This window comes from Eubalaena glacialis, chromosome 11 (assembly GCF_028564815.1).
Source record: "Eubalaena glacialis isolate mEubGla1 chromosome 11, mEubGla1.1.hap2.+ XY, whole genome shotgun sequence".
In the NCBI taxonomy this organism is placed as follows: domain Eukaryota; kingdom Metazoa; phylum Chordata; class Mammalia; order Artiodactyla; family Balaenidae; genus Eubalaena; species Eubalaena glacialis.
This window is the reverse complement of record NC_083726.1, coordinates 17,389,001-17,411,881: the sequence shown is the minus strand read 5'-3', so window position 1 is coordinate 17,411,881 and position 22,881 is coordinate 17,389,001. Positions and strand designations below refer to the sequence as shown.

The 22,881-nt window shown below is 42.9% G+C and overlaps 1 protein-coding gene across 2 annotated transcripts in view; it reads right to left on the bottom strand.

Annotated features, from left to right (window-relative positions):
* Positions 1 to 218: 218 nt before the first annotated feature.
* APPL2 (adaptor protein, phosphotyrosine interacting with PH domain and leucine zipper 2) overlaps positions 219 to 22,881 on the bottom strand; it is a 50,781-nt gene continuing 28,118 nt past the window's right edge. Inside the window, exons 9-21 of one of the 2 annotated variants that reach the window (XM_061204781.1) lie at positions 19,997 to 20,079; positions 17,749 to 17,907; positions 16,078 to 16,266; positions 14,889 to 14,931; positions 14,749 to 14,805; positions 14,560 to 14,648; positions 9,592 to 9,750; positions 9,377 to 9,429; positions 7,562 to 7,736; positions 3,838 to 3,874; positions 3,480 to 3,620; positions 2,631 to 2,678; positions 219 to 1,360 (exon numbers count right to left, since the gene is read on the bottom strand). In XM_061204781.1, the coding sequence (XP_061060764.1) occupies positions 1,226 to 1,360; positions 2,631 to 2,678; positions 3,480 to 3,620; positions 3,838 to 3,874; positions 7,562 to 7,736; positions 9,377 to 9,429; positions 9,592 to 9,750; positions 14,560 to 14,648; positions 14,749 to 14,805; positions 14,889 to 14,931; positions 16,078 to 16,266; positions 17,749 to 17,907; positions 19,997 to 20,079 (1,368 nt within the window). In that variant the 3' untranslated portion in view covers positions 219 to 1,225. The remainder of the gene's footprint in view (positions 1,361 to 2,630; positions 2,679 to 3,479; positions 3,621 to 3,837; positions 3,875 to 7,561; positions 7,737 to 9,376; positions 9,430 to 9,591; positions 9,751 to 14,559; positions 14,649 to 14,748; positions 14,806 to 14,888; positions 14,932 to 16,077; positions 16,267 to 17,748; positions 17,908 to 19,996; positions 20,080 to 22,881) is intronic. The other variant, XM_061204782.1, reaches the window with a different exon arrangement.

The window sequence follows — 22,881 nt, the reverse complement described above, 5'->3', positions numbered from 1 at the left end:
GTTGCAAAAGTTACTTTATTAATCCACCATTTTAAGAGCAGCACCTTTTAAAAACTTGGCATTGAGATTACGTTATTCCACTCATGTTGCATAGTACATCCCCTCTGCAGTGATTTCAGTATGATGTCTTGGTTTTCTTTTGGGAAGTAACTGTTAAAGCTACAGAACCAACTTTAGTTTTTTTTCAGGGATGTTCTAGAAAATAACCACAAAAAGCAAAAGAAATAAAGATAGTTTTTATTTGCTAGCTTTTATTGCTAGGTTAATTTATTACAAAGAAAGTGATATTTCTGTTGAACTTTGTTATAATTAAACATACTGTACCAATTAAAGATAATTATACTTGTTTCCTAGTGGGCTGGGATGCCTGGAACCAGACATGTCAGGGTGGAAAAAGGAACTTTTATACCAAGCCCCATGGCCAGCTGTGCTTCAAGTGAGTTTTAAAGTTAATTGGTCCCTTCTTTAAGGAGGGTCTGGCTCAGAAGAAACAGGAATTGGTAGAGCTGCACCCTGTCCATGGTGATCCGCCCCTAAAAACAGTATCTAAAGGACCATAAACTTCTGAATGCTGGTTCATTAAGGTTCCACTGTAAAACTAAACATCTTTTGTGGTACTCATCTGCTTGTCTTTTTATTGCATGATGTTTGAACAGTTACCAAAACTAGACCTGCATTTCTGCTAGTGCTCGAGCCTCAAGGCACAGGGCTCATCACCTAACTGCACAAATTAATGCTATTAGGCCCAATTATGAGACAAACTTGATTATAAATATACAAGTTTCAGAATGACAGGCACTTAAAGCTCATTAAGTAAAATACAAAAATAGATTATATTAATAGGAAATATTTAGTGTTTATCAAATTATAAATCTAGGCTTTTACCATTTTTTGAAAAGATACTGGAAACTGAAAAGAGATGACACTGAAATAAAGTGAACAATGCATTTTTTCCATAGCTTTCATTCTGAGCGCTGAACAATGCAATCTAAGAAAAGGACTTACCACAAAGCACCTAAAATAACATTTGTAGATGGGTATGTTGTCAACCATTTCTTACTGTTTCCCTCCCAAGTCTCAGTATCAAGGCATCAATAGTACGTTCCACAAGCGGCTGTCAGCATTCTGAAACCAAGTGGTGTGCCTGTATGTATCAGAGAAGTTGAAAACCCTTAAGGAGGCAGCTCTCCTTCCTGGGTGCTCTTCACCCAAAGGCGCAAGAAGGTTATGCTTCAGATTCTGCGCCTCTATTTTCACTTGGACTTCCATCATTGTCATCTGGTTGATCGTTTAACAGTACATATTTTCCATCATTGGTTAGTGGTATGGACAGCATTAATTGAGCCAATGCTTCTGGATCCTGAAGTTATGGGAGTTTAAGAAGGAGAAAAGAAAATGCTTAAAATGCACTTAAAACCCCTTTGGCTTGGCTGTCACTATGTTCTGTAATGTAGCCTCATTCCTTCTGACTCGTCTATGTGCGCCTTCAGGTGGGTCTCCTTGAATCTCTAAAGAAACCCTCAATTGAATTACTTCCTCCAGAAACTAGGCCAAGTTTCTACCTCTCAGCCAAAATATCATTTACATAGCCAACTCAGAATCATCTTTCTGGAAAGAGTCCAGAGAGGAACTTCCCTCACAACTTTGACCTTTAAACTCATTCTTTTCCTTTTACTCTATACCAAGAGTTGGCAAACTATGGCCATTTGGCTCACCACCTGTTTTTATAAATGAAGTTTTACTGGAACATAGCCATGCCAATTCATTTACATACTATGGCAGCTTTTATGTTAACAGCAGAGTTGAGTAGTTGGCAACAGAGATAGTAAGCTGAGAAAGGTTTATTATCTGGCCCTTTACAGAAAGTTTGCCAACTCTGATCTACACCATAAAATACAAACTTGCAGGGCTTGCTATTTTTTCATTATGTTGGTCTTAGTCCTTGATCTGTCTGCCCCTCCCTGATAGATCAGAATTGCACAAGTATGATACCCACTAGCTATTCAATACACGTTACTATTTACATTAATTAAAAATTTAAAATCCAGTTCCTTAGTCACACTAGCCACGTTTCAATCTGCATATTAAATAGATCTTTTCCATTACTGCAGAAAGTTCTACTGGACAGTGCTGAACCAGAAGCCCCTTGTTCACTGCTGTAATTCCAGGGTTTTTCTTATACAAAATTTAATCTCAAAAATTAGTTGGGTAAATGAAAGATTGCAAACTGCTGAAAGACAGGTCTGAGAGTCTTCATTTCCAATAAGCTTCCAGGTAACGTCTCAATGTTGCTGGGCCTGTGACCACTCTGAGGAGTAAGGCCTTAGAGCGCATGGTAGATGCTGAGGTTTGTACCAGCTTAATTTGAAAGAAAGGAAATCTAGCCAACAACAACAGCAAACAAAAAAACTGATAAAACAGTAGGAGGTGCAGCAGTGATACTAAGAACTCTACGTGTTACCAGTGACCATGGAACTAGCTGATCAAAAATGCCTGGTAGTTAGAAGGCTTAAAAGGAAATCCCAAACTTGGCCACCCTGCCTAGTGAGCATCATTTCTCTTTTTGAGAGAAATCTAAGTGTAAAGATAGCCTTTGAGTTGTTGTTAAACCAGCACTAAAATGCACCTACCTTCTGAACCTCAATGATTTCTTTTCCCAAATTAATAGCATAACATATCTGCAAAAGACAAGAAAAGTAGTGTTTGGCAAAGGCAGAAAAGGATAAAGAATTTTAGAAAGAAATATGATTATGAGAGTACAACGAGGTCACTGTCTGCTCACGTCAGCATGGGGACAGAGGACCTGGCTGTAGGAGACTCATCACCCAGGGCTCTGAACACTAGCGTCCACCTGTCCTGGTCTCCTGTTGCCGGTTTGTGCGTACAAAAAATATCCAGGTTAAGTGAAAACTGAAGGTATTAAATCGTTTAAAGTTCTTACTGGGATACTTTTTTCCTTTCTCTCTTAACCGTATTTAACCACTGCACGTTCATACACAGTGGTAAACAGATACTTCCTGAAAGAAGGGTTGATTCATTTTGATTAATTCTAAGTAGTGAATGCAGTTTTTCATACTAAAGAAAAGAACAGTTTAGATGTACTTTCCTGACATCTGCTTCCTTGGTTTGCTCTCTGAGAACAGATTTTCTCCATTGTAACTTTTGCTTTAATTTTTAAAAGAATAAATTTGAGGGGAACTGCTTTAAACACTTCCTGATATCTCTACTAAACTCTTATATTTCACCATTAAAGTTCTTCATTCACTCTATTTTGGTTGATATGTATTTTCCATAAGGAAATTATACTCCAGTTTTCTTTCAGTGGGGCCTTACTAGGAGGTATTATTATCTAAACTACTCAATGGGGACCTGAAGAATAGTCAACTAAATATCCAGGGGGGTTGTGTAAAATAACCCTTTAAGTATCTTTGTTTGGGCTGAAATATTATGGAATCTTAAGATGAAGAAAATAACAAGACCTTTTCGCCTTCTGAGTTGCTTTCAAAAACATATGTGCTCAGGGACTCTCCGCCTGTGGATTCGGGCAGGCGGACCACAAAGCCAACCAGTCTCTTGTTTTCTTGATGAGCAGCAAACTGGGTGACACTGGTGAGTTCAAACTAGAAAAAAACAGGAATAGACCTAATATCACACAACAAACTGGAATTAAAAAACAGACAAGATCATTCTCCATGGCAAAAGTCATGAAAAAAGTGCACTATTGGTGACATTTAATTTGGCAAATAAAATTTAGTAAGTGCCTACTTTGTGCTTCAGGTGGCTACAAAGGTGAATTAAGGAGTAATCACTGAAATTAGCATGCATGAGGGTACTTACGTTGGCCCTTGTTACTTGAGTCTGAGGATCTATCAACCTGAAATTTTAAGAGATTCATTGTATCACAAATGTTGGATAAAATTATATCCTTAGATGAGTTTGTACAAGTTCAGAATAAAATCACACAAAACCCCTCGAAATATGAAAATATAAGACCTAGTTTAGGGCGAGGTGAGATCGCTCCATGTGACGATCCAAAGGGAGCATGTGCCATGATTTCTGCCTTTGTTGAACCTGTGTAGTTAAACCTCAGGGTATCTTTAATGGAAGATTATAGCAAATAGAGAATTTCACAGTATTTTAGTGCTCATCCAAAAAGGCTGCATTATAATTCTCTAGAAAATTCTCCAGAAAATTAATGTGGATGGATCTTATTCCGTACAGCCTCCATCTCAGCACTTACTATCAGTCTGTTTCCCTTAAAGTACTGGATAAATGGATACTTCTAAGTTTAACAATTTTTTTTTAAAACATGGGGTAGAGGTGAGACAACAGTGAAGGGATTTTAACAAAACTATTCCCTATCAGTTTGGGTGTAGGAGGAGTAACTTTAAGAAGGTATTCTACATAAATTCTTTAACAACATTTTAAGCATCATCAGTGTCTCTGAGAAAATTAACTGCATTAGAGAATTTAATGTTATTTTATATATAGATAAAAATTTCTACTTTCTAACACATGGTATTGTGTATATAAATTATTATTGATTTGCTGTAAGTTTCATAAGTGAAAGCAAAAAATCTGTTAAAAAGATGGTTATAATTCTGTTTATATGAAATGTCCAGAATAGGCGAATCTATAGAAACAGCAAGATTAGTGGCTAGGGCTGAGCAGGTTGCAGGGGAAAAGGGGATGACTACTAACAGGTATGGGTTTTCTTTGGGGGGATGATGAAAATGTTCTAAAACTGTTTGTGGTGATGGTTGCACAAATCTGAATATACTAAAAAACACTCTAAAGGGGCGAACTGTACAGTATGTAAGTTATATCTCAATAAAGCTGTCCCCCCCAAATGGTTACAATTTCAAAGGTATGCAGTTATACTTTTTAAAGCATGGTGTTTATAATCAGAGGGCTTAAGACTGAATTCCAACCTGTCTACTTACTTTATGATCTTGTGTAAGTCACCCTGACTTCTCTCAACTGCTTTGTAAAATTGGGATAAGAACCTCCATATTTCAAAAAGGTGGTTAAGAAAATGAGAAAATGTGTATGGAATTTTTAGCTACAAAGCTAAATAAATAAATTTTTATTTATGTCCCTATTAATGAGTATGAATTTAATGATTTTTAAAATTTGCATCATCAACAATTTCCCTCAAGTTGGGATAACTTTAAATATTTTGTAAAATTTTTCTATAAATGAAGATTTAAGCCATTCATATCATATTTTGTGAGTAACTTTTAAGTTTGCTGTCTACATCAGGTAACCTGGATTTGCTTAAGATCTGATTTTCTGTGTGACTTCTCAATTGTCTCAAAACATGAATTCCCATACAAGGGTATGTATGGTAAAATTTACCATTATTGATATTTAACACATCACAACATTGTACAACCATCACCACTATCTAGTTCCAGAACATCTTCAGCACCTCAAAAGGAAACTCCATACCTGTTAAAGCAGTCACTTCCCATTCTACTTTCTTCCAGCTTTTGGCAGCTTCTCACTAATCTGCTTTGTCTCTATAGATTTGCCTATTCTAGATATTTCATATAAATGATCATACAATATGTGGCTTTTTGTGTCTTTCAATTAGCATAATGTTTTAAAGGCTCATCCATGTTGTAATATTTACCAGTACTTCATTTCTTTTTAAGGTTGAATAATATCCCACTGTATGTATATACCACATTTTGTTTATCTATTCATCTTTTGATGGACATTTGGATTATTTCTACCTTTTGGCTACTGCGAATAGTACTATTATATGAACACTTGTTTTCAATTCTTTTGGGTATCTACCCAGGAATGGAATTCTATGTTTAAGTTATAGAGGAACTGCCAAATTATTTTCCACAGTGACTGAACAATGTTATATGCCCACCAGCAATGGGTTCCAATTTCTCCACATCCTTGCTAACACCTGTTACTTTCTTAAAAAAAAAAATCCATAGCCATCCTAGTGGGTGTGAAGTGGTTCTGGATTTGATTTGCATTGCCCTAGTGACTCATGACACTGAGCATCTTTTCATGTGCTTGTTGGCCAATTATATATCTTTGGAGGAATGTCAACTCAAGTAGACATTCTTCCATTTCTTAACTGGGTTTTTTCTGTGTTGATTTGTGAGAGTTCTTTATATATTCTGGATACTATACCTTTATTAGATAAATGATTTGAAGATGTTTTCTCCCATCCTGTGGGTTGTCTTTGCATTTTTGGGGATAGTGTTATTTGATGTACTACGGTTTTTCACATTGCTTTTACATATATTTACTCTCATCTTTTTTGGTGGTGATGATAAGAAAGATTATCATAAGCTTTGTAGCTTATGAAAACTTTCAATGCCTATGAAAGGTCCAGGACGTACTTAGAGAAAATCTTTAAATAAATATAAGGTTTTTATTCATAAGAACCTCATTCTCAGTAAAAGGTTTATAACAAATGAAAAGGACTGATTTTAATAAATGGAAGAAACTATATTCTGATTTTTGCCAAAGTACTAATTAACTTTTTTGAAACTACCATTTATTGAGTACTTTCTATGTGCCCATCACAGCTGTAAATGTTTTACATGAATTAACTTATTTATTCCTCATGACAATACTATGGGGTGTGGATATGGTTGTTTTCATTTTATAGCTGAAGAAACCGAGGCACAAAGGTTAAGTAACTTGCTCAAGTTCATACAGCTAATGCCAAAGTCAGGAGTAAGGCTCTAAAGCAGTGCTGCTGTCCCACAGAAATTGAGTGTAAGCCTCATATGTAATTTAAAAATTTCTAGCAGCCACATCAAAAAAAGTGAAAACAGCTGAAATTAATACACTTTAATAGGTTGGAAATATTACCAGCTAGGTGTATTATTAATTTAAAAATTATTTTGCATTCTTTTTTGGGGGGGATAGTACGAGATCTTAAATGTTTGGTATGTGTTTTACACTTAAAACACTTCTCAATTCAGATGAGTTAGGTTTCAAGTGTTACATGTAGCTACAGTATTGTACAGCACAGGTCTTAATGCCCATGGCAGCCACAGCTTGACTGTCGTTTGCCATCACTCATACGGATCTTATTACTTGAAACCCCAAATCATGTAGTTAACATGACTTGGCTTCTTTATTTTCAGCCCAACAAATATTAATCAGATTTTCCTTGTGGTGGTCTAGTTATCTCAGGCAGGCTCATGTTCTGTTTTCATAGTTTTTAATTTTTATAAATAGTACTCTCAGAGATGGAAGAGAAAAAACAAAAACCCTTCCACTTGCAAGCTCTGAGATTCAGAGTAACTCTCGAGTGATGGCATCTTTACGCCCAACAGGGTAGAATTCACTCACCACTAAATATACCAGTTGCTAAAAATACCAGCTCTTGTCTTTAAGGGCACTTCTTCTAGCCAATGTATCTTATAAAACCAAAATGTAAAAAACAGAGCAGAAACATGAATAGCATCTTTACGTAATCTAATCAAACAATTCTACTATGAACATTCTAAATGGTTAAACGTGCTTTCAAAGGGGAATCAGTCGAAGCTGTAAGAAAATCTGAAAACGGAACTGAATGTACCTCAGAGCTTGACTGGTGACCATCAGATGGGATTCTGTCATACGGAAGATGTTATGAATAGCCCGAGCAGCCAGTACTTGTCTCATCGCTTCGTAAATCACTTCAGTAGTGTTGTCTGTTTTAACTGCCATTGATCCCAAAAACCGAACTATAAACATCTGTTGCAAAAGAGAATCTGCAAGAGAGCATTTTCTGCTCAGGATCATTTCACTTCCTGCCTGTCGATGCGCATACCAGCGGCACATGTGCTGGTCTGAGAACAGGCTGAAGACCTCGGGTTTGCCTTGCTTTCTGGAGGGCTTTCTACCAAAACCTCTGAATACTCTGCTTTTATATAAGCCACAAATTGCCAAAGCTCTGAATCTCCTATTGTCCATATTTTGTCTGTTTGGAACTATTCATTAGACTAGAAAAGTACCTCTTTTTCTTCATCTATAAAATGAAACCACATGAACATCCTTCTAGCATGAAAACTCTAGGTTGACTACATGTAAGTGGCAGTATATGCATCTTACTTTTTCTCTGAAAATAAGAGCTTTTCCACTAGACAATAGAAAATTCATTCATTACTTTGGCCCACTGATAAAGTCCTCTTATAGAAGAAAATAAGACCTGATGTTGGGTTTCATTCAATTCATGCACATCATTTACTGAAGGGCAGTGATGACGTTCCATAAACTAATGGAGATTGCAGAACTATTGATTAGCTTATTTGATGCTAGTGAGCTGACAGTATTGGCTTCTTGGTAATGGCACGTAACCTGACAAACTGAATAACAGCAGCCACAACTGGAAGATCATGAAGAAGGTTTAAAAGATCTTTTTTTTTTTTTCTGTAAGAACAGTAATTCACTTATCCACCATTTGAAACTAAGAAGCCTACTTTTTCTTCACTTGTCCTCCCTATGAGTATCCTGGCCCCTAAAAAATAAGGGTTAAAAAAACTTATTAGGAAAATATAATTGATATGTTATAAATGGTTACTCCCATATGAAGCTAATTTTTACAAGTTAGAAAGCTTTTTGTGTAGACAGTTAAACTGTGGACTGTGTGAGAAGTCAGCTAGATATAAGCAGAGAGTCAGATTTGATGCAGAGCCTATTAACATCATTTTTTCTTTTTTTACCTAAAGCTGTAAGGAATGCCAGTTCTCAAGTCCTACTTTTAAATTTAAATAAGTGGCATTTCATTCTAATGACATTCTCAGGCTTCAGTCAAGGAGAGGCTGTGGTAAAATGAGGTCTTGCCAGCACTTCTAAATTGCCTTGGCTGGGAAGTGTAGCTCTTTGGAGTAGGAGGTTATGGTCAGCTCTACTGAGTATGTTCTTATGTACCTTGTAAGAATGTAAATCAAACAACAAAAATCAGAATCTGAATTTGAACAAATTAAATACTTTTTTTTTTCATGTCATCTTCAAATTTAAGAATGAGTTATTTGTGTTTTTGGTTTTCTAAAATGAAATAGCATGTCTATGACTCACCCAGATTTTATCCTCTTGGACTTTGTTTTGCAGTAATGTTATAGCAGATTTAGATTTGGCAGCATTTATCTGCAGGAGCTACAAAAAGGGTATGGATGTGGCTGATGGTACGACAGCTGCAGGAAATCTGTCAGCCTCCCCTTAGTGTTTATCCCAGGACGGTCCTAACTGCATGTGTCCTAGTGAGTTTGCACAGAGAACACACATCTGTGGATCATAATTTCAATTCATATTTCAAGTCAAAGCTCTTTAGAACATGACTTCACATCTTATTTCAATGGCCCTGGTCATTTTGTGCCGGGGAAAGAATAAGTACACAGAACTAGCCACTTACCTTCTGTTTCTGGAAATGTCTCATCCTCAGTTTCACCAAAAGGGTTGATACGCCTAGGGGAATAGCCAGAGTCAAACATCCTGACAGTTTCAGCTAAAGGGACACATGACACTTGAACTCTAAGTCAGAAGGTGATAGTCTCTGGAGGTGGGTAGGGACATGAGACGTTAAATTTATTTTCAGTTCTCCCAGAGATAACCCCCCTTAGCCCATACCTGCTCCCTCTGTTCTGGTCAAGGAATTCTGTAGCAGGAAGTACAATGTCAAACTGAATAGGTGTTCCAGGTGCAATTAGTTGTTCAGCTTCAGGTATAACGACTGCTGCTTTGGGAACAATCTTGTCGTTTTCCACCTCTGAACTTTTCATGTTCTGGCTGGAGTACAAAATAGGAAAAAAAAATTTTTTTTAAATCCCTTTCAACCTTAAGCTTTTACAATCAAATGAATACTCGTTGAACGCCGATGTAACTTTTACAGGTAGATAAGGGAGAAGATTTAACCCACTCTACCAGTAAATCTTCGTAAAATGCCATTCACGTCCATGGTTAAAATCCCTCAGATCTCCACATTACCAATAGCTTGTTCTGGTGCACAGCATTCTGCATTAAGACTACTTATTATATTACCTATTAATTTCCTGTTTGTATCTTTCTCCCTTTGAGACAGGTTTTTGAGGGCAGGAGCTATAGCTAAATCATATTTATTACTTGGTACATAGTAGGCACTCAAAAACGTTAGCTGAATGAATAATACATCTTGGCCTAGCATTCAACCACCTGGCTGTCCTTTCTCCTGAAGGTCTCCCTCTCCCCTCCCTTAATGCATCCTCCACTAGAGCTACACCAAACACACATGTGCTTCTCATTTCCAACTCCATCGCAGGTCTGCTGCTCCCTCACTCTCTCCTGCACTTCAAACACCAGCTCAAATCGCCATTCATCCACTAGGCCTTTCAAGCCAGCCTGACCCTCTCCTTCCTCTGCAGTCCTGTGGTTCTTCTCAGTAAGCCACGAGGACAGTCTTGGATCTCTATGTGCCTCCTGAGCACTGTGCCCACATGTACTGTTTTGAGATTGTGGCACGTAAAGGTAGAGCACGGTCTGTAGTAATTAATCACGTGCCTCCATGTTTCTTCTCTTCCAGTGTCAGAATGCTGTAATTTAACCTTTCATGTTTATAATCTTTTCTCCTCTCCTTTTAGAGTGTAAAAACCTTTGAGGGGCAAATCATGTAAAAGTATTTTGATTTCTTACATTGTTTGAACCATAAGAAGACTCTCAGTATCTTTCCATTCATTTGATATTTTGTGTATCAGTATTTCACATTTCTCAAGTATGTCAATAACTAAATAGGTTGTATGGAACTATTATAATATCATCTGACGAATGAGCATAATGAATGGAAAATGGATACAAGCACAATAGACAGAATGGTAGACGGTCACTGCAAGGAGAGATGCTTAGTTTTAACCTCAGTTATTAACAGAAAAGGAAACCGAGGCCTCTAGAGAAGTTGAGTAGTAATCCTGAAGGCACTCAGTTATCTGGTGAGTTAGCTAGATTAAGAACTGAGGTCTCCTCACTGCCAGTATAGTGCTTTCCCACAGTGTTACACTGCCTCAGTAACCCAAATGAACCACATCTGCTATATGATCCAATCTTTCAAGAGAGGAGTATGATATAGTAAGTGAAGCACTGGAGGAAGGTGTGAGTAGAAGCTTCAAGGGAAGGAAGCGAGTCCCAAGATTTTGGTTCCCCAGCTGGTATGAGGGGAGATCACACAACGAAGACAGGACAGGGCCAGGCTGTAGAGGGCTGTTAACACCATCGGGTGAGGTCTAACTTGACTCTGCATGTAGGCGGCCACTGAAGACTCTTTGAACAGAGGAGTGAAATGATGCAAATTAAAGCATCACCTGTGATCTGCATGTCACCAACTCGAATGGACACTTTGGGATCATCATCCTGTTTGGTCTCCCAAAGCATCTAACATAATTGACCTCTCCTCCTTGAAATTCTCCTTTCTTGGTTTGTGCTGATGCCACACATTATAGGTTTTCCTCCTACTCTTTTGCTGTTTCTTAAGTGTTTTTTGCAGGCTTCTTCTCCTCTAATCCACATGTTGGAGTTCTTTAGACTTCTGTCCCAGGCTCCACTTCCCTCCCTCTACACTCTCCTTAGCTGACCTCTTCTACCAGTATTTCCATGCTGATGGGCTCCCAATTCAGAGACTCAGCCCAGACATTTTCTTTGCCCTCCAGACTTATATCAGTTGACTACTTGACAACTCACTGGAATGTCTCACAAGCGTCTCAAACTTATGTCGTAAACCGAACTCCTGATACTGACTACCAACTCTTCTTCATGTCTTCATGGTGGTGTCATATCACTACCAACTGCCCAGGTGTTCAACCCAGACTGTGGTCATCCTTTGTTTGTTCCTTTCTTTCCACTTCACATCTCACATAACAAACGTCCTACAGATTCTGCCTTCAAAGTAAGTCCCCAATCCACCTACTTTTCATCTCCTCTGCCATGATCCGTTTCAGACACCACCGTGTTCTCCTGGACTATTGCTACAGACCGCTCACTGGATACCTGCTTGCCCAGCTCTGCCTTGTGTGTCCTCCACAGCAGCCAGAGCTGACCTTGCAACATGTGAAGTGGATCATCTTTCTCTCGCTCGCTCTCTCACACACCCCTACCTCTAAAACCCTTCCACAGCTCCCCAAACCCCTGCCCTGACTTCCTTCATGATCTGTCCCTGCCCCCCTCCCTCCCAACCTCGTCTTGCTCTATGACCTCCCTTTGCCGACCATTGTCTAGTTACAGTGATCTCCTTTCAGTTCCTGAAAGACACCAAGCTCTTCTCTGCCATTCAGCCTCCACAGCTGGGATCAGGAATGCACTACCTCTGGCTCTTTGCAAGAGAGGCTACTTCTCATCTCTTACTTCTCAATTTAATTATCTCTACAGACAGGCCCTAAATAGGTCTCCTCCTTATTCTCCATGACAGCATCCTCATCTTTAACATAATAGTGCTTTCCTGTATTTTAACTCAGTATTTGTTTACCTTTTGCCTGTCTTCTCCTACAAGTCTGTAAGTTTCATGATCTAGCTCAGCGCCTGGACACATACTGGACACTCAACAAACATTTGTTGAATAGCTGGATAAATGAATGAATATTAGATATAAGTAACTGCAGAATGAGGGAAGGCCACACATGAAATTTGCTTGGAAGTGAACACCAGTTTGTTCCCAAGAACAGAGTTTCTCTGCTTCATTCTCCCACTGTCATCAAAACATCTCTTTATTCTAATGAGCTGACCCTAAGAGAGATACTGCCCCGCCCCTCCACTGCTCTGGGGCCATCATCTGGCAGCCACATCTGTCACCCTTCCAATCTTTGCACTGATTCAGCTGTCTGGCTACAGTCATTTTTTTTCTAGGGATTCTTCTGTATCCCTTCTATGGGTTCCTTTCTAAGAATGTGATTTACTTATTCTGTTGTAGAACAGAGGAGAAAAATCAGTTACTGAATAAATAAATCTGAGCTGCAGACTGTTTTTTTAGAAAACCAGTCACACCTTCTGATTACACCCCAGAAAGACAGCATTTTAGAGCTGTAAGAGGCCTTGGAGGTGGTCTGATTTCTCTCATCTTGTATCACAAAGTTGAGGAGACAGAGGCCCAGAGTGCTGACGACCCACTCAAGGACATCTAGCTGTGTTCAGAGCAGAGCTGTTATTAAGACCATGTCTCCTAACTCCAAGTCTAGTGCAGTGTTCTCCACTATGTCCCTCTAACACTCATGTGGCTTTACAGAGAGAAGACAGACACGTTTACCCAGTACAATGCTCACAGGTTAGCCCCACTGGCCGGATCTGTATTTCCATTTCCATTTATAAAGTGCTTTCCTTGAAGCTGCACTTAGTAAGCATGCTACTTTTGTGTAAACTGTTACCCTTAAATTATGGCACTGGAGTGTTCTCAGACTTGTTGCCTCGTCCCCATTTTGATTCCCTTTGCTCAGGTTCTCATGTTCTGTTTCACAGCTACTATCACAGGGACATCCCATGGGGCCTCGCTGCCCTCCCTTCTCCCGCCCCACCCGCTCTCTCCCAGAAGGTGCCGCCCAGCAGTCTTTCCAGCCGGTTCTGACTATGCCTCCCCTCTTGTCAAAGCCTGCAGTTCTGTTCCCCTGCCTGTGGCTCCTCAGCAGGGCACCTAATTCTTTCACCATCGGACTCAGCCTATTCTCTGCTTTCTCTCAGGCCGTTCCTCCTGGCGTCCCAGGGCTGGGTGTGTGAGCACTGGCTCCACACTGCACCGCACTGAGACCCTGGGAAGTTACTCAGCCACTCTGAGCTTTCTGACAACTTTCTTCTGGAGTCATTAGACAATATCTGTAAAACATGTAACGGGATTCTTTCTACCTTGCCACTAAAGATGGAGGCCTAATACAGTCATGATTTCAACTTGCCCTGTGATGCCATGCTTTCATTAGCATAACAGATAATACAGCCTTCTATTATTTAATCAAATGGAAACTCCCATTAAGATGGCATTCCTGGAATAAATCCTAAAGCAGTATTCAAAACGAGGAAAGCTGTATGTGTGAAAATGCTCACTATAAACGACAACAGCAAACAAAGGAAGGGGAAGCAACCTAAATATTCAAATAGTCAATAATAATAAATGATGGAATAGTGTGTAAAGGAACAATTATGAAGAATGTGAAAATATGAAAAATATATATGTGAAATAAATGCACATATGATAAGGCCTGCACCATAACATGGACACATAAAAGGTGATTTTCTTCCTTATTTAAAAAAAATTTTGTTTTGGTTCCGTAGTTTTGTTGATGCTGATACGAAATGTGGGGAGAACCCCTGACTGGCAGGATACTCAGTGCATGTCCTGTGTGCTCAGGCTGAAGCTGCAGGGTCCAGGGGAAGGAGGTGGACACTGAAAGCAGACAGCTTTGAATTCTGACTCGGCCCCTCATTTGTGGTGTGAACATGGGCAAAGTATTTACCGTTTCCTGGTCAGAGTTACTGCTTCTGTAGAACAGGGCTGAACACCACGCTGCTGTAAGGATGAAATTCCTAGTACAGGTGAAATCCCTAATACACAGTTTGGCTCCACAAAAGCTAGTTTTTTTTCTGTCCTTTAGTTACCTGGGGCAAGGGCTTTCTTGTTTTTTTGCAAAACTTGTAATTGGAGTCACTGCTTGGAGAGCCGTCTGATTCAACTTGATGGCGACTGCCTAAAAATCCAGAGGAAGACACGCTCAGTTCCAAGAGGTGGACGCTTACCTCTCACATTGAGAAAAGAGCTGAGACGCACGTAGGGCAGCTGTGAATTACCTCTGGGTTGTCAGTCAGGTAGATCTGTCTGGAGATGTTGTTTATTGCACATATCCACTGTAGATGACATGAAAAAAACCTGCTGAATCCCAAAGTCACCCACTATACTAGAACAGAAGTGAAACAAACAAAACCTTTACCTCTTCATTTTCCTTTCTGCTTTCTGCCTGGAGGATTATTCCCCTGAAATAAAGTACATCTAAGTAAGTGCTTCCCGGACCTCAGTGACTGAGTATCTGCATGCAGCGGGCCAGGAGTAAGATACACATAATACTGCTCTACTTCTGCGGAGGCGTCGCTCTTACAGGGACTCCACTCCACACGTGCCAGTCCCTGTGCTCCTCATCTCATCTGTGGGACGCGGGGAACATGGATTTCATCCCTATTTCTTACCTGAGGGAACCAAGGCCCAGAGGAGTTACGTAACTGCCTGGGACTGTGTGTGACTAGAATCCAGAGTCTTCATTCCCAGGTCATTTACCATCACCCAGAGAGGGAGGATGATGTCTAAAAATGCTCTGCCATTCTGGGAGAAGAGATGGTCTACATCATACCAACGCTGCCCCCTCCCCATGAACGTGCTATTGTTTAAATAAAATCTCAACTCAGAAGCCCAACAGAGAAAGCAAATGCAAGCAGAGCAGCTCTGACTGAGAATGGGGCCACTCCTCTCCCCCAAGCAGGTGAAGCCTGGAGCACTTCATGGGGCTCCAAACTCCTTGGAGCAGTTTGAAACCACTGCTCTAAGTGAGAGGGGGTCCCACTGGGATGGGATCTACTGTGATGATACACGGCTGCGGTTCTGCAAACATGGCCTCTCCTGAGCCCGAGGTGCACGGCAGATGTGGGGACAGAGTGCTGACGAATAACTCTGCTGCAGCGGCACGTCCTGTTCACATCTCCTGTGTCAGCTGGGGAAGCGGACTCCTCGGGCAGGCACCCACTCTCCCCCTCAGCCCCCCGACCCCGTTATGTGGACACAAAGGCTTGTCTAGAACAGACGAGGAGCGGCTACGGCCCCACCCCTCTCTCTCTGAGTCTCCGCTGACAAACAGCTCCTTCTATTGCCGTCTTACACATGGAGGTCACCTCTTCTCCACAGCCACAGACAAATCCTCTCTGGGACTTCTTAGATAAGGCAGGCTCGATTCCATATGGTCCTGTGTGCTTGCTTAAAGAGGACATAAAACCACCCTCCCGAAAGGTCACCACCACCCAGAACGGGGCCTCCCCCGTGGAGGGCTGGCACACAGGAGTGACCTAGCAGGCCCTGGGCAGAAGTGGGGTCGCTGCACCTGTTTCCTCCCACATAAAACCCATGTGGCCTACGCTTTTCCATTGGGAGTGGTGATCTGGAAGCAGTATCGTCGGTCTTCACAATCCACCGCCATCACTGAGCAGTTGTCCAGGTCCTGGATCAAGCCTCCGGCCACGGCGCCCCGGGGCTGACACATGAGATTCCCGCCTTGGGTGAAGAAGTAAAGTCTCTCCCAGGTGGTGGTGACCAGCCCTGTTTTACTGTAAGAATTGTGTTGTGAAAAGCTCATTAGTACTAGGAAGCATGAGAGGCACCTCAGTCTTGCTGCCTCTTTATGGGTATTGGTAGCATTTTAGAAATAATGTGTTGCTTTACATTAAAGCAAAACTTCTCTGCAAAGAATTCAGGTGCAAAGAGTAGCAGGAGAGGTACAGGTTAGCTTGAACGAGCTGGGAGCTGATGGGCTCTGCTCAGACGGGAAAGGCCGGTCGGTCCACAGCCGACTCCAGGGTCGGGGCAGGGGGCGCCCACCCCCACTGCAGCCAGTCTCTGGCTTCTAAACCTGGGATCTGGAAACGTAATTAGTCCATCACCATCGGGAACTGAAAACCTGGAAGATCATTTCTCTAAGACACAGAGCTGAACTGCTCTAAGTCTGGTTAGAGTCACCAGGGTTACCCCGGCCACAGCGCACACCCCCGAATCCTGGGCACTTTATACCAGATTGGGTTTTGCCCCAGCTAGATGTCATGCTTCTTCTGTGGGCTGTTTACAAGAGGAAAATCTAGTTCCTGGCAAATAAAACCAGAACCTTGTGGAGTTTTCTATCTGTACAGAACTAAAGGAGACCTTTGGCCTGTGATCTCAAGGAGCTTTACAGATCTTTGAAAGGCTCTAACCTGGTAAGAAAACAGCTGGCAATTCCTCTTCACACATCCTCCATTTGGGGGATATGAAATATATTTATTTGATTCGGTATTTACTGAGCAGTGACTATGTATGGGGCACTAGGTTTCCTGCCTCAATAATTACAATTTCCAAAAATGGTAATAGCTAACATTTGAGTGCTTATACCTGCTAGGAATTACCTCACTCAATCTTTGTGACAACTTTATGAAGTAGGTGCAATCTTCAGCTCTATTTTACAGATGAAATGACGGGACAGCGGGGCCCAGCCGGGCCAGGACGTCTGACCAAAGTCAGAGCTCACCACCGCACCTGACAACAACCCCACCTGCTCTCAGGCACAGTCAAACCTGGGCACCTCTTTAATTCATAGTGAACATCTGAAACCTGAGGGTTAAACATGGGGTTCAGTCTATATGAACCTAGGTGATTCTGGAAGCTTTCTGGCCCTCAGACTCTGGCCTCAGTGCTGCATCACCGGCACACTGCTCTCACCCATCAGCGGTCTGGGGAAGGGTCTCAATGGTCTAGGATGATGACAGTTAAGAGCAGTCTATGTCAAATGGCCACGGTGACCAGGGAGGGGCGGCCTGTGGTGTCTTGGAGTCCACGCACTGACTGGGTTCTTACTCACACGACTGTTTCAAGCCCCATCTCTCAGTGCAGTTTGGGACCTGGGCCCAGACACTTCCTATGTCCCAGGCAGGAGGAGCGCCATGGCGGGAGCACTAACCCAACCTCACACACCCCCGCCCTCTGATGGGGCACTTAACAGGTGTTTAGCCACTCCCAGGGAACACAGATTTTAGAAGAAGAGGCAGGCAATGAACTCTCACTTTCTAAGATTAAGGTAACCAGCCTTCTGGATGAGGTGTCTGTTGATCTGGGGTGCAGCCGCATCCAAGTCTGGAGTGTAAACAGCTTCCTCAAGAGAAAGTAATTCTTGCTGGGATGCCCGCATCTCCTCCGCTTCCGCTTCCAGTTCCACCTGGATGCTTGAGACAGAAGGTGTCAGGTCAGTCACTCGTCACAGCAGATGGTGGAGCCTCCCCACGGCTTCCTGCCTCACACAGGGGGGCACGACGCTTCACCTCCGAGGCTCTGAAAGCTGGAGATCACAGGGACTCCGGTCTGTGCTACCAAAAGTGTTTATATGATTGTCATTTTCAAACAGAGCGTAACGAATACCACTGGACGATGCCTGAACCCAGCTAAATAATTTCTCTGTTGACACAGTGGTAGCCAGGCTCAGAACTGTTGATGCAAGTTTTAGAAGATGAGCCCATCCTCAGGAGCCGCATGTGCTGGCAGCCTGTGAAAGAGCCCGAAAGGCAAAAAGGAAACGGCAGTCATTCATGGCCCCCACCCACCGGTTTAGGCAGGAATGGTGGGGACGGCCACTGGAGACCGGAAAGTGACCAGAAGGTGGTACCAAGGTGCAACAGCAAAGCCAAGAGCAATGCTTTTCCTTATATGAGAGCCACACAACTGCCCTGAGACGGTGCAGGCTGGCCGGCCCGTCTGCCCATGGTCTGAGGCGTGCAAAAGCTGGAAGCTTTAGCTTGAAATAAGCAGCTGCCCTTTCTCCCCATAACGTGAGGCCTCAACAGCTACCCCACCCAGGGGTGACAGCATGGGTGACAGTCCTAAACACAGTCTGCCAAAATGGGCCCTCCATCCGAGAAAACAAACTCTAGAGGCGTTGTTCCACTTCTCCACTGTGTAAAGGAGACAGGACTGAATTCCAATGTTGAAATCAGGAGGAGCCCTAGGGGCTAGCGAGTCTAGTGTGTTACAGAGTGAGCTCCTCAGCATTTCCTTTCAGAAGTGTGCTGTAGGTGAGTGAGACTGGGCTTGTATGTTCCAGATTCTCCTCTTAGAGGTTCACAGTGTATACCACCTGTGTCTTGTTTAATGCAACCCCAAGGCAAGCGGTCAGTCCAAGTTAATTTTGGCTATTTTGATATTTGAATGGAACGACCCGGGGCTCCACCAACAAACTTCATTAGTTTAACGGGGTTGTCATTGCCAAGGCTGAGAGAATGGAATGAGAAAAAAGAAGTTAAGCTGTACAGAAGTGGATGGAGGGAGCCAAAAGTATACAGAACCGCTTAGGTCCTTCAGCTTTTGTGAGAAGCCTCTTTGAAGATCTGATGAAAGGTAAGGATTGTCTCCCCCAGAAAAGCCCTCATGTGAACCAACGTGACATCATGCACACAACTCCAGGGAGTTTTTAGTAACTGTCCCCCCTCTGCTCCCCGACCCATACAGGGAGGCTCAAAAACTCTGAGCTAATCCAAGGCTCCCAGAACTCAAAGAACAGGGTAGAAAAGCGACTACCTTCAATTGTTCCCTTCGAAGATTTTTATTTTAAATGTTTCATTTAATTTAAAAAAAAGCATGTGTGTGTGTGTGTGTGTGTGTGTGTGTGTGTGAAGGAGCCAAGAAAAAAGCCTGAAGTGTATCACTGTGAAGTAGGGACTAAAAGAAAAGCCCCTGGCACTGTGGGGTGGTTTGAAATGCCACCCGTCTGGGTTTAGGCTGGGTTCCAAATCCTCTTACACCCTGATGCAGCGAGGCCAGGCGTCCACATCCCGGGGAAGGACTGCGGAGCCCAGAGCCACCACTAGACGTTGTTCCTTGGCCACTCGGGCTGGCTGGCTGCTGATGCACAGCAATGTGGCAGCAAGACCCCTCCTAGTGGCACAGGAGCAGCAGTATTTATCTACTCACCAGGATACAACGTAAGGGATAGGAAAACTCGAATTCTTAGCTGAATGCTTTAGCCGTTTGAACCAGGAGGTTCCTGTGCTCCCAGGTTCCACTGGGAGCCCTGCCTGCTGCCCCTGTAACAAGATGTGCCTGGTCAGGCAGCAGAAGCACGACTCACAGAACTAGACCCAGCCCTCGGGAGCAGGCTGTGTGGCCGGGGCTTTCAACGCCCAGTCACAAAACTGTGGGAACAGCTGGTGCTGCACTTTGATGGCCTAGTAACGGCTCAGAGAGACACTGACAAGGAGAGAGGACACAGGCTGCAGGATGTGCGGAAAGATACATGAGATGCAAACCGGAGTGCGGCATTACCTTTGAACCATGTCTGCAACGGAGGATAAGAAGCTGTCCATACTTTGGGAAAACATCTCTGCTCCCTTCTTAAAAAAGTTAATCTGAAAGATATAATTATGATATTCTGAAAAGTGTCTAAGAAAGGTGATCGATGAATTCATGACACGTGAGACTAACAGCACAGGGGCAGCAGACACTGGCTGGCCCCTCCTCGCCGGCAGCACTTGCTGCCTCTCTGCTGAGCCCCACCTCACCGGCTGAGATTGACTCCCAAAGCCCCTGGTGTATCTGTAGAGGGAGGAGGGTGAAGCCTCCTAACTTGCTGCAAGGCAGTAAAGACCAGGGATAATATAAGTGCTTGGTACATACCACCTCATCCATAATTACTACTGATAATTATTTTGATATTATCATCAGCAGCCTTTATCCTGTGTGAATTCTAGACAGTAAACTGTTTCTTGAGGGCAAGGATTAGGTCTTGTTCACCTCTGCATCTCCAGGGGCTAAACTGGTGACCAATGACATGCAGAGCACCAGCAAGGCGCAGACAAGCAGCGTGCGGCTCTCAGTGAAGTGAAGGCCACCACCGACTGCCCCTGCTCGTCGAGCCACGTGCGGCTCTGAACACAGGCTGGGTGGATGGTGATTTGGCTGCGATCTTGCAGAGGGAAGACTGGGCAGAAGATCCTTAAAAGGCTCTTCCAACCCAGACATCAACTTACAGGTGACTGTGTATGAGAAGGACACAGCGGGGCTGCGGCACTGCATAGGTGCTGGACACAGGGAATAAGGCCCCTCCTGCTCCCCAACGTTCTGATCTGGAAGCAGCTCTTGCCCTGGGTGGTGGGCATGGAGATCGACCTCTCACCTCTAGAAGGCTAGTCGGTGTCATCAGCACAGTTCTGACTCCTTACACCTGGCTCCCCAGACACCCTGGGGAAGTATGTACACCAATGTACTTAGTTTTCACAGTACAGAAACACAATGATCATGATTATCCTAATGCAAGGTGTACCTGCAGGGAGATGTTCTGGCCCCATGATCTTTGAACCACACACAGGTCAACACTGTAAATGCCATTCTGAGTCCCTGAAATGTTGAATATCAAGGTCCGTTAAATAAGCATTCTACATTTCTAAGTGCACAACATCAAGGTGGCTTTTTCTCTCTTTCCCCTCCCTGAACTCCTTGGAATTTATACTCTAAGTCCATGTCTTAGCTCCTCTACTATTCTGTAAATGCCTAGGGCAGGGGTTCATGCAGTCCCTAAAAAAAACCTGATGAATGAACGGATGGAAGGAAGGGATACGACACTGGCTTCTACAGCCACATTATGTAGTACTTACCCTGTAAATACGACATTAAAGTTCATTTTTGTGTTCTCATGAACCTGTACACAGATAACAAAACCTCAGTTTGTATGCAGGCCTGAGGACTGCATCATGGTCTAATTGGAAACCTGTTTAATGAGGGCCACGGAAGGAAGAAATGGAGTCAAACCACCTCCACTAAGGTGGGTGGTGCTGAGAAGTCTCATTCAGTGCAACATCATCCAAAGACCTAAGTTCATGGCCCTTTGTGAACAGTAGGAAGTACTATGGTCATATGACCATCAACTAACAAAGTAGATGCTCAATGGGCATTGGTTAAAGAGGGCTGATGAGGCAGTAGGACAGCAAATGCTTTAGAATCATCCCAAAGATTCATGGTGTCAGACAACAACCTGGTCTTTAGGAAGGAACTATAGTTTTCATCAGGATGAAAAAGTCTGCAGGGTGAGACTTTTATTTGGTCTTCTGTCTTGAAATCTGCATACTTTTCATATGAAAAATGAAACATGCCATCCTCAGTCCTCAAAAATGACGCTGCCACCACCCAACAATGACGGTGTGCTCTGTTCTGACTTCCTAGGCACGGGGGCTACACTGGTGCTACTGCACCCAATGTCTTGTCCTCCCCAACTGTGTCCAGGCTGGGAGAAGTGGTGGAGTCCTTGGCCGTGGAAGCGAGTGAAACCAGCCAGTATCAAACCCATCCTTTAGGACTTGTGAAGACCCTCCTCTAAACAACCAAGCTCCCCAAGCACTGATCCATCAGGCCTGGAGCAGTTCATCTTTCTGAGATGCTGAGTCCAGGTCCCTCCCTGACTCAGGGTCTCTAACTGAGCAGGAATTACTGCTTCAAAGGCAAGAAATGTCAATCAGGGAGGACAGACCTGAGAGGAGGTATTAATCAGAGACAGCAAAGGAGTACTGGCATTCTCCAACAAAGCCAGGACATCGGCAGGGGCAGAGGTGCAAAAGGAGAGGGGAGGGTGACAGAGGGTGAGCGAGTATACACGTGTGGACACAGTGCCCATTATGAGGAAGCGGGGGGAGCTCCCAAGGATTTGCTGAGGACTGAAGCCCCCAGCTGCACAGTGCTAGTTTTTGGTTTAATCCAGCTTTACTCAGCTGACACAGAAAGATTTTATTGCTCTAGTTAAATACTACCTCTAAAGACACCAAGCTGACCTTAGTGTTCCTATCACTCAACAATAAAATAACCACATGAAGAAGACAGACAGCTGAGCTTAGATGTTTAAAGATCCTCTCTTGTTCTCCTTTTCCCTGAATGAAACTGATATTGTATTCTTTTGAAATATATGTATTTTTAAAATATATTTTAAAAAAATAGATGCTCACATGTGGGTTTTTTTAAGTTGCTTTTTTTCTTCTCAACATTTTGCTTCCTCACATTCTGTTCCTAGATTGTCAACTGAGAGAAGGTTCCCAGCTGTGTTTCTCACATGCCCAAGTGAGGTTTTGGAGCCAACCTAAGTGGGGCTGAAGCAGGGCAGGGATGGAGGGTGAGGGCTAGTGCCGCACGGTCAAGGGCCCATCCCAAAACTGGAGCCTCCCTGC